Here is a 10,982-nt window from a genome sequence, read left to right as displayed (position 1 = left end):
TGCCACCCGCGCCCTTTCCCGCCTTTTTTTGCTCTGTCTACGCATGCGCGCGTGGGGCGGAGCCGGAAGTGGGAGGGCAGGATGGGCAAGTCTTCATCTGCTACGCGCCTCGTGGCGTCACTGCGCACTGCGCCTCCTGATTGGCCGGCAGGCCTGTGCCCGCGGTAACAATAGCTGGGTGTAGAGCAAAGAGGCCCCATCCAGCCTTGCCCTGGGGAGAGGGAGCGGGGAGCAGGCCCCGCAGGCGCCGTGACTTGGGGTGAGCGGGCAGGGTTGTGAGTTGGGGCTTATCATTCCCCGGTTTCAGAACCGGAAACGGGAGCTCCGGGAGGTGATGCTCCGCGTTCGAAGGTTATCCGGGTCCCGGAGCCTTTGCGCGCCGCAGAGCCTCCTCCCTGTCCCACGGCGCCCCCTCGTGGTGGAGACCGGCAAATGCTGGGTCCTGCCCGGGGGACCCTTCGCGGCGCACGGGTCACCCAGGCCTGGAGCCCGAGGCATTGCAGGATTGCAGACCGACCAGGGAAACCTAAAGACAGCCGTAAGCACAGCCTTCGCGATGCGAAGACTTGGAGGGAGGTACGGGGTGGACGGTGGCAGAGAACACAGGCGCGGATTCATGTCTTCAGCTGCAAGGCAACCTTGGCAAAATGGCTTGGCTTCCTTCCTCTGGGGAAAAAATGGGGCTCCAGGGTTGTTGGAAAAGCTCAGGGAGGCTTGCTCGGGGCTGGGCGTGGGTGACTCCAGGGAGACACTGAGTTCCAGATGGGGGCAAAGGTGAGGCCCAGGGAAGGTCAGCGCTCACTCGGGAGCCACGAGCGGATTCTGTCTTAAGCGAGTTCACACACGGTACTCCTGGGCTTGGGAACTGTGTGTGCTGAAATCCTCGGAAGCTCGAGTCCGGAGGCCAGCTAATTGTGGCTCCACTGGGATGAGAACTCGCAGGGTGACCTCGGGTCTCAACCCAGCCAGCAACATGAGTGTGAAATCATTCAAACCCACAGAATATTTGGTTGACCTTTGCTGAAAACGAACAACAGCTGCATCCAGGGAAGGAGTGGTTGTTTGTGGGAGAGAAATCGAGGAGAGCCTCACAGAGGGGATGGTGTTATCCCACCAGCAGACACAGGACCGAGGGCATTCTCAGAGGAATATGCAGGCACACCAACTTCTGGGAGTTGAGCCGATGGAGTTGGGCGATGGGCAGGGTTGGTGAGGAGAGGGAGGGAGGAGAGGGGGACCCGCCTTCTACTGGGGGTGGGTGCACAGGAGCCAGGGTGGGGATTGCAGGCGGCTTCACCTCTGCCTCCTGGAGGTCCCAGGAGTGCCTGGGTTGAGGTTGCAGCCTAGCAAGATGGAATGTGAGGCTGTGGGCATGGGGAAGGCCATGCTGACCCATAGTTGTGTCTCACTTGTCCCGCCATGCCCAGCTGGGACAGGAGGGGAACTCATGCACTCCTGGTGTTGCAGTGCACTATCCCTGCATGACATCATGCAGAGAAGAGGACCCAAGGCTAAATGCAAGATTAAATTTAGGGGTTGGATGGTGTGGTTTTTCACTTCTTCCTCCCCACATATCCGTATGGGACAAGTTCTATCCTTAGTCTCATTCTACAGATAAGGAAACTGAGGTACAGAGAGCTCAGGTGAGCAAAAGGCAGAGCCTGGATTCAGATTCCAGATTCACACCTTGAACCGCTCCAGCCATGATGACTGGGAAGGACAGAATTCACTCTGGAGAATCCAGGGAGCAGAGAGCAGGTGGTGGCCTCATTCAGGTTGGAGGAGGCTCCTGGGGCTACAACCTTGGAACCAAATCCCAAAGTGAATAATAGCTCACCAAGGGTGGGCATGGCAGCTCATGCCTGTTATCCCAGCACTTAGGAGGCCGAGGCAAGAGGATTGCCTGAACCCAGGGGTTCGAGACCTCGTCTCTACAATAAATACAAAAATTAGCTGGGTGTGGTAGTGTGCACCTGTGGTTCAGGCTACTTGGAAGGCTAAGGCGGAAGGATCACCTGAGCCCAGCAGGTCGAGGCTGTGGTGGCCATGAGCATGCCACTGCACTCCAGCCTGAACAACAGAGTGAGACTCCTACTCAAAAAAAACAAAACCAAAAAAAATCTCACATCGAAGCTGCCTTCCTATGAAAATATCAGCCTGCAATTGCAAAGTGCTCTGTATTCTCAAAATGTACTGTCTGAAATTTGGCTTCTTACTCTCACACAGGTATTTACACTGTAACTACTCCATACATATGTCTCCTGACCCCATACTGTTTCTACATTTTTTTTTTTTTGAGACAAGGTCTGGTTCTGTCACCCAGGCTGGAGTGCTGTGGCACGGTCATGGCTCACTGCAGCCGCCACCTCCTGGGCTCAAACGATCCTCCTGCTTCAGCCTCCAGAGTAGCTGGGATTACAGGCGTAAGCCATTATACCCAGCTAATTTTTAAAATATTTTGTAGAAGCCGGGCTTGGTGGCCCAGCCTGTAATCCCGCGCCTTTGGGAGGCTGAGGTGAGTGAATTGCCTGAGCCTGTGGGTTGGAGACCCGCCTGGGCAACAAGACCTCATCTCTACAATAAATCAAAAAATCAGCCAGGCGTGGTAGCGCATGCCTGTAATTCCGGCTACTTGGAAGGCTGAGGCAGAAGGATCCCCGGAGCCCAGCAGGTCGAGGCTGCGGTGTCCGGGAGCGGCCACTGCACTCCAGTCTGGGCGACCGAGTGAGACTCCAACTCAAAAAAAAAAAAAAAAATTTTGTAGAGACAGAGTCTCATTGTGTTGCCCTGGCTGGTCTTGAACATCTGGGCTCAAGTGATTCTCCCGTCTTGGCCTCCCACAGTGCTGGGATTCCAGGTGTGATCCATGGTACCCTGCCAATGCTCCTGCCTCCTCTAGCAGCTGAATACTGTGCACAGAGACATCAGTCCTGCACACCCCTTTTTCAGCTCGCCTCCTCCATCCAACCTTAAATTTTGAGGCCTCATGACTGCCTGGCTATGTCCCTTCCTAGCTGGGTGGGCAAATAACTTCTCTGTGACTTAGTTTCCTCATCTGTAAAATGGAAATCATTTTGGCATCCATTTCATGAGGTCACAGACCCAGGCACACAATAAGCGATTCTTTGCATTAAAATACAGCAACTCAGTTCCTTCTTCTTTTTTTGAGTTGGAGTCTCACTCTGTCACCCAGACTGGAGTGCAGTGGCCGCTCCCAGCCACTACAGCCTTGACCTGCTGGGTTTCGGCAATTCTTCCTCCTCAGCCTTCCAAGTAGCTGGAACTACAGGCGTGCGCTACCATGCCTGGCTAGTTTTTGACTTATTGTAGAGCTGAGGTCTCCCCAAGTTGCCCAGGCGGGTCTCGAACCCGCGGTCTCAGACAATCCACTCACCTCAGCCTCCCAAAGGCACAGGATTACAGGCTGAGCCACCGAGCCCGGCTAAGTTCCTTCTTTTTAACATCTGTATAATATTCCACCATATGAGATGCAGCCATATTCATATGGCTAATTTTTTTATTTGTTGTAGAGACAAGGTCTTGCCAAATTGCTGATCTCGAACCTGTGGGTTCGGGTAATCCTCTCACCTCCGCCTCCCAAAGTGCTGGGATGACAGGCATGAGCCACTGTGCCTGGCTTCAATGTGAGTTCTTAATGGCATTTTCCCCACACCCAGCATCTTGGAAAGAAGTTGTTAGTGATTCACTACTAATGGTTTTCTCCCTAAACTTTTTTGTTTGCTTGTTTGTTTGTTTAAATTAATAGTACTGGCCAGGCATGGTGGCTCACACATGTAATCTCAGCCTGGGCAGCACAGCAAGACCTTGTCTCTAAACAATAAAATAATTCATGCATTAAAAGTACCACTGATGGCTTTTAAAATTCCCTAGTTAATAGCACTACTAATGGCTCATGAGGTAGGATGTTACAGCTGTCATCTTGGGTATTTAATAGGAATGGAATGGTATTTAATTAAGCTTGGTTGGTTATGGGAAGGCATGACTGAGCTGTCCACGGCACCTGACTTTGGGGTGAAGTGGGGCCCCCTCGTCCTATTAGCATGCAGTGTATCAGCAGGTGATGGAGCAAGGGATTCTGTAAGCAGGACAGCTCGCCACAGAGCTCACAGTGACACCGGCACACGTGCCTCGGGCTATGGATGCTGCCCTCCTGCCTGGCTGCGCGTGTCTCAGCAGGCTTATTGGGCGGAATGCGGAGGGGAAGGGAATTCCAGGCAGGGCCAAGAGCAGGGCCAGAGGCCAGGAGGTCTGAAAAGACTGGATGGCAGGCATCCAATGGGAGCATTGTGCGGACCAGACAGTGGGAAGGATGGGGCCAGCGGGCGGTCTGTGAAGGCAGATGAACAGGCACGTGGGCTTGATGCCATGGGTGGTGGGGACTTGGGGAAGGATGTGGGGCCGTCTCCGCATCAGAAGGCGGCCTCTGAGGTCAGTGTGGGGGGACAGGGTCACAGAGGAAGTTGGTTTGGTGAACCAGGTGAGTAAGAACCATCAAGGTAGTGGGACGGGGTGTTTTGCTGGGGTGATGGAAATGTTCATTTTGTTTGTGAGGCAGCAGCACAGCCTTGCAAATATGCCGCAACCCACTGAAACTGGCTGGGACAATGTAGCAAGACCCCATCTCTACAAAAAAATAATTATCATCAAAATAATTGGCCGGGTGTAGTGGTATGTGACTGTAATCCCAGCTACTCGGGAGGCCGAGATGGGAGGATTGTGTGAGGCCAGGAGCCTGGGCAGCAAAGCAAGGCTCTGGTCTAAAAAAAAATTTTGTTAAACCACCGAATTGCACACTTTAAGTTGGTGAATTGTATGATATGTGAATTCTGTTTCAAGAAACCAGTTGTTAAGATAAGCTTTTTGATCAGCCAAGCTAGAAATCTGAATGATCTTTCTAGTTTCCCTAAATAAAATGTATATATGTTATAAATGCATATGTTATATAAAAAGGTTATTACATAGAGATTATCCAAGTGTATTTAGCCAAAAAACATAGGAAAAATAGTGTTATAGAAATGTTCATTAGTAAAGATATTATAAACTTTTTCCCCCTAGGGCAGAGGCCTCAGGGAGTTGAAATAATAAATGCCTTTATTTTATAAGCTAGTTTAGTGACAGTTTGCGTTCTTGTAGCCAAGGGCATCCTAATGAATCTGGAGGAGGCCGTGAGACAGGGGAGGAGGCCATGAGATCAGGGAGGAGGCTGTGAGATCGGGAAGGAGGCTGTGACATGGGGGAGAAGGCCATGAGATCAGGGAGGAGACTGTGAGAATGGGGAGGAGGCCTGAGATCTGGGAGGAGGCTACAGGGATGGCCCAGCTGCGGGAGGATCATGCTGGTCCCAGGGCCGGGCCCAGGGGGAGTGAGGGGAGACTCACACTCAAAGGGAGGTTGAAGGCTCAACTCTCTTCCCTGGATCTCCCAAGGTGGCAAGGATGGCTACAGACCTCCCTGGATGTGGTATGCTCATTCGGGAAGGGGCCGGATCAAGGGGGCCCCCACTGCAGACACGCCTGGGACCTCTCTTGCTGCTGGCACCACCAGGAGCCCAGGCTACCCTTCTCCAGCTCCAAGGGCCCACGGGGACACAGGTGAGACATGTGACTGGGGCAAGGGCACTGGAGAGCATGTGTTGTGGGGTGGGGAAGTGAACTCCAAACCCCCAATGGTGATTGACCCTAACCCCTGAAAGACCCAAGAGAGATACATCCTCAAACAAGAGGTCCTGATGAGGGGCGGTTTTGCCCCCAGGGGACATCTGCCAATCTCTGAAGACACTTTGGTTGTCATGACTGGAAGAAGAGAGGCTATCCATTGGCACCTAATGGGTGGAGGCTTGAAATGGTGTTAAACATACACAGTGCACAGAATATCGCCCTGTAGCAAAGAACCATCCTGCCCAAAATGTCAGCAGTGCTGAGACTGAGAAACCCTATTCCAGCCTATGCAAGTCACTCTGACAAATAAGAAAATGATGGGAAACCAGCCTGGGCAACATAGTGAGACCTCGTCTTTAAAAAAAAAAAATCAAAAACTTAGCCGAGTGTGATGGTGTGTGCCTATAGTCCCAGCTACTTGGGAGGCTGAGGTGGTAGGATCACCTGAGCCCTGGAGGTTGGGCCTGCAGTGAGCCATGATGGTGCCACTGCACTCCAGCCTGGGAGACAGAGTGAGGCTCTAAACCAAAAAGGAAGGAAGGAAGGAAGGAAGGAAGGAAATGATAGGAAACCCCAAATGAGAAAGAGCAAAAGATACAAATAGGTGACTCATGGAAAGGGAAGTCCAAATGGCTTAGAATATGTAGAAATGCTCATACTCATCAGAAATCAGAAAATACAAACTAAAACAAGGACAAGCATGGAAAAGAATTAGAAAGGTGGATAATGCTAAGTGTGAGTAAGGATGTGGGTGATAGGCATCCCCACTGAGTATCATTATTTAATAAAAACAATCTAGCAGTATTTAGTAAAATTAAGTATGATTATAAGTTATAATCCAGAAATCTTTCTCCTAAATATTTTTTTCAGAGAAATCCTTACACAGGCTTATAAGAGGACATATGAGGGAGAACTCAAAAAACCTGGAATTTGCTTATTAAAAATTGTGTATTTATTCTTACATGTTTAAACTTCAGTCACCTTCGAAGTACTTGCTGTTTGAAGGAATACACTTATCTTGGTGCTTTTTCTGCTGCTCAAAACAGTTTTTTTTTTTTTTTTGAATTGGAGTCTCACTCTGTTGCCCAGACAGGAGTGCGGTGGCATGCTCCCGATCACCGCAACCTTGACCTGCTGGGCTCCGGCGATCCTTCCACCTCAGCCTCCCAAGTAGCCGGAACTACAGGCATGTGCTACCATGCCCAGCTAATTTTTGATTCATTGTAGAGATGAGGTCTTTCCAAGTTGCCCGGGTGGGTCTCGAACCCACGGACTCAGGCAATCCACTCGCCTCAGCCTCCCAAAGTGCTGGGATTACAGGCTGAGCCACCGAGCCCGGCCTCAAAAGTGTTTTTGAACTTGTCAATTCTGATGCCTTTTAGTGCTTCTGCCATTTTTTGTTTCACCTCTTCCACATCAGCAAAACTTTTCATTTTGAGGACTTTTTTCATGGGCGAAAAAAAAAGTTGCTCAGGGTGAGATTGGGTGAATAGGGGGATGGGGCTCAGGGGTTATGCCATTTTTTAACACTCCGCACAGTGTGGGCAAGTTGTTTGTGTAAATCTCCCATCATGAAATGGGCACATGCATTGAAAAAATCCCCCCCCCCCAAAAAAAATTTGCTGAGGCTGAATGCAGCCTCTCACAACAAGCTAACTAATACACTGATGCCGATGGGTTCCTAGAACACTTACCTAGCAGGGGAAGCCTATACTATAAGGGGCTTGCCCTCCAAAAGATAATTCTGGTTTTTTTGGGTGGTCTCTCACTCATATATGAGGATGGTCTTTTGAACTCTGCGATAATCAGGGAGTTAAAAACTAGTTAAATGTCCAACATTGAGGAATGGTTAAAGGAAATGCAACGGGTGCACATGATGGAATTCTATGCAACAGCTAAAACAATGACTAGATGTATTCACAGCCACATGGATAGGTGTTAACAACAATATATTGAGGGGGAATGTCAGACACAGAATGAGATTCCAGCTGGATGTTATTTTCAAAATTAAAAGCATAAACACAAAAATACCCATACACTTATAGAACACTATATTTTATAAGGACACACACATGTTTAAGGCCATATGTCAAATACATTAGTGGAGGTGCCTATGGGAGAAGGTGACAAGGACAGAGATGGGGGAGAAAAAGGATTCAAATTAAAATAAAAAGCCGGGCTCGGTGGCTGAGCCTGTAATCCCACGCCTTTGGGAGGCTGAGGTGAGTGGATTGCCTGAGCCCGCGGGTCGAGACCCGCCCGGGCAACTTGGTGAGATCTCATCTCTACAATAAATAAAAATGAGCTGGGCGGGGTAGCGCGCGCCTATAGTTCCAGCTACTTGGAAGGTTGAGGTGGAAGGATCGCTGGAGGCCAGCAGGTTGAGGCTGCAGTGGCCAGGAGCGGCCACTGCACTCCAGTCTGGGTGACAGAGTAAGACTCCAACTAAAAAAATAAAATTAAATTAAAAAAAATAAAATTAAAATAAATAAAATAAAAATAAAATAAAATAAGAGGACACACTGCAGGGACTATTGATGACAATGTGCTGAGTATGAATAATTTAGTTTGTAGTTGTCTGGCCCTTGGGTCTGAAAAATTAAAAACCATTAGCCAGGCTTGGTGACTCAGCCTGTAATCCCAGCGCTTTGGGAGGCCGAGGTGAGTGGATTGCCTGAGCCCACAGGTTGGAGACAAGTCTAGGCAACTTGGTGGGACCTTGTCTCTACAATAAATTAAAAATTAGCTGGGTGTGGTAGTGCACACCTGTAGCTCTGGCTTCTTGGAAGGTTGAGGTGGAAAGGCACCGGAACCCAATAGGTCAACTATGAGGTAGCCGTGAGCGTGCTACTGCACTCCAGCCTGGGTGACAGAGTGAGACTCTAACAACAACAAAAAAAATGCCATTGCCAGTCTAGATATCTGAGACCTTAAAATATCTAAGCTGAGATTCTTAAAATAATAACTAAAACAGTTAACATTTATCAAGCAACATACCCCATGTCAGGCACTAGTCTAAACATTGTATGTGTATTATTCCTCATAATATCCACATGCATTATAGACCATTATGTAGGTCTATAATTATGTCTATTTCACAGAACAGAGAAATTGAGGCTCAGACATCAAAGACTCTGACAACATCAATAATCACAAGGATATTTATTTTAAGCTAGACACTGTGCTAAGTGCTTTGCACAACCATGATCTCTGAATCCTTGTGATGCCCTACAAAGGAGACATGTTGATCATCCACGGTATATAGATGGGGAAGAAACTGAGATTCAGGCCTGGCATGGTGGCTCACCCTATAATCTGGGTACTTTGAAAGGCTGAGGTGGGAGGATCGGTTGATGCCAGGAATTTGAAACCAACCTGGGCAACATAGTAAGACCCTATCTCTACAAAAAAAAAAAGTTTTAAAAGAAAGAAATTGTGATTCAAGCAGTTAAATTACTTGCCCATGTCACCCAACTAGGAGGCAATGGAGCTGGGGTTTAAACCCAGACAGCCTGGTTGAGGCCAAGCCCTTTACTGAAACTGCTTCTCCACCCCTGCAAACAAAGGACAGGAGAAAGGGATGCAAAGCCCTATAGGAACAAATGTAAGTCTCCAGAGCTTTGAGGTTCCAGATGGTAGCTACCAACACAGGTGGCTATCTACATCAAAATGAATCAGCATTTTGAAAAATGAAGCATTAAGGTCCGCATTCACACGAGCCTCATTCCAAGTGGTGTGTAGCCACATGTGGCCAGGGTCTGCCGTACTGGACAGTGCAGATCACAGAACATTCCCATCATTGAACACGTGGGATTTCATTGCCTAGACTCTGGATTCACACAGCCTGGGTTCAAATCTTGTCCTTGCTATTTACAAACTGCGTTTGTGTGATCTCTGGCAAGTTACCTCCCCTCTTGGCCTAATTTCTTCCCTCATCTGTAAAAAGTGAAAATTCGCCAGGAAGAGGGTGAGTCTTCACTCAACTCAGACCCCAAATCTAAGGGTGCCAAAAAACACAGTAATCAAGGTCAAGGATATCATAGCACAATATATTTATTATTATTATTATTTATTTATTTATATATATATTTTTTTAGTTGGAGTCTCACTCTGTCGCCCAGACTGGAGTGCAGTGGCCGCTCCCAGCCACTGCAGCCTCGACCTGCTGGGCTCCGGCGATCCTTCCCCCTCAGCCTTCCAAGTAGCTGGAACTACAGGTGCATGCCACCACGCCTGGCTCATTTTTTTTTATTTATTGTAGAGATGAGGTCTCACCAAGTTGCCCAGGTGGGTCTCGAACCTGCAGGCTCAGGCAATCCACTCACCTCAGCCTCCCAAAGGCGTGGGATTACAGGCTGAGCCACCAAGCCCCGCTAGCACAATATATTTAAAACTCAAAGTTAAAGGCCAGGTGCAGTGGCTCACGTCTGTAATCCCAGTAATTTGGGAGGTCAAGGTGGGAGGATTGCTTGATCCCAAGAGTCCAAAATTCAAGACCAGCTTAGACAATATAGTAAGACCGTGTCTCTACAATACATCAAAAAATTAGCTGGGTGTGGTGGTGTGCGCCTATGGTTCCAGCTACTTGGAAGGTTGAGGTGGAAGGATCACCTGAGCCCAGCAGGTTGAGGCTGTGGTGGTTGTGAGCATGCCATTGCACTCCAGCCTGGGCAACAGAGTGAGACTCCTAGTCAAATAATAATAATAATAATAATAAATAAATAAAAATTTATTTTAAAATTAGCTGGGTGTTGTGGCACTAGTCCCAGCTACCTAGTAGGCTGAGATAGAAGGATTACTCAAGCCCAGGAGGCTGAGGCTTTGATGGCCGTAATCGTGAGACCCTGACTCAAAAAAAAGAAAATCAAAATTAATGCCAAAAAAATCCATAATGAACCAAATATCAAAATTTCAATTGAATACAGGATCCTACCCACCTCACTGGACCCATCACAGCTCCACAAAAAAATCAAAAAAAATTTAGCGGGGTGTGGTGGCTCACACTTGGTAAGCCAAAGTGGGAGGATCACTTGAGGCCAGAAGTTTGAGACCAGCCTGGGCAATACAGCGAGACGTTGTCTCTACAAAATAAAAATATATAAAATAAAAATTTAAAAATACTGCCTAATGATATGTATGATGATTACCAAGATGACCTCTGCCCCCTCTGACATCTCCCTACCTCCCCCTGCTCCCTAACATCCCGGTCCGCGCTGTGTCTGGATCTTTCTGTATTCTGCACCCTTCTGAACACTTCCGTGCCATCCCGGTCCAAAAGTGATCCCCGTGCCCCAGCACCTTCCC

At 48.6% G+C, this 10,982-nt stretch overlaps 1 protein-coding gene across 1 annotated transcript in view; it reads left to right on the top strand.

Annotated features, from left to right (window-relative positions):
- The window catches only part of SSC5D (scavenger receptor cysteine rich family member with 5 domains), a 33,339-nt gene that overhangs the window by 20,332 nt on the left and 2,025 nt on the right, over positions 1–10,982 (top strand). The window contains exon 12 of the mRNA XM_021707575.1: positions 5,448–5,612. Within this exon, the coding sequence (XP_021563250.1) occupies positions 5,448–5,612 (165 nt within the window). The remainder of the gene's footprint in view (positions 1–5,447; positions 5,613–10,982) is intronic.

This window comes from Carlito syrichta, unplaced genomic scaffold (genome assembly GCF_000164805.1).
Source record: "Carlito syrichta isolate Samal-C Ts95f unplaced genomic scaffold, Tarsius_syrichta-2.0.1 Scaffold120518, whole genome shotgun sequence".
Classification (NCBI taxonomy): Eukaryota; Metazoa; Chordata; class Mammalia; order Primates; family Tarsiidae; genus Carlito; species Carlito syrichta.
The sequence above is the reverse complement of the archived record's forward strand: the minus strand, read 5'-3'. Positions and strand labels throughout refer to the sequence as shown.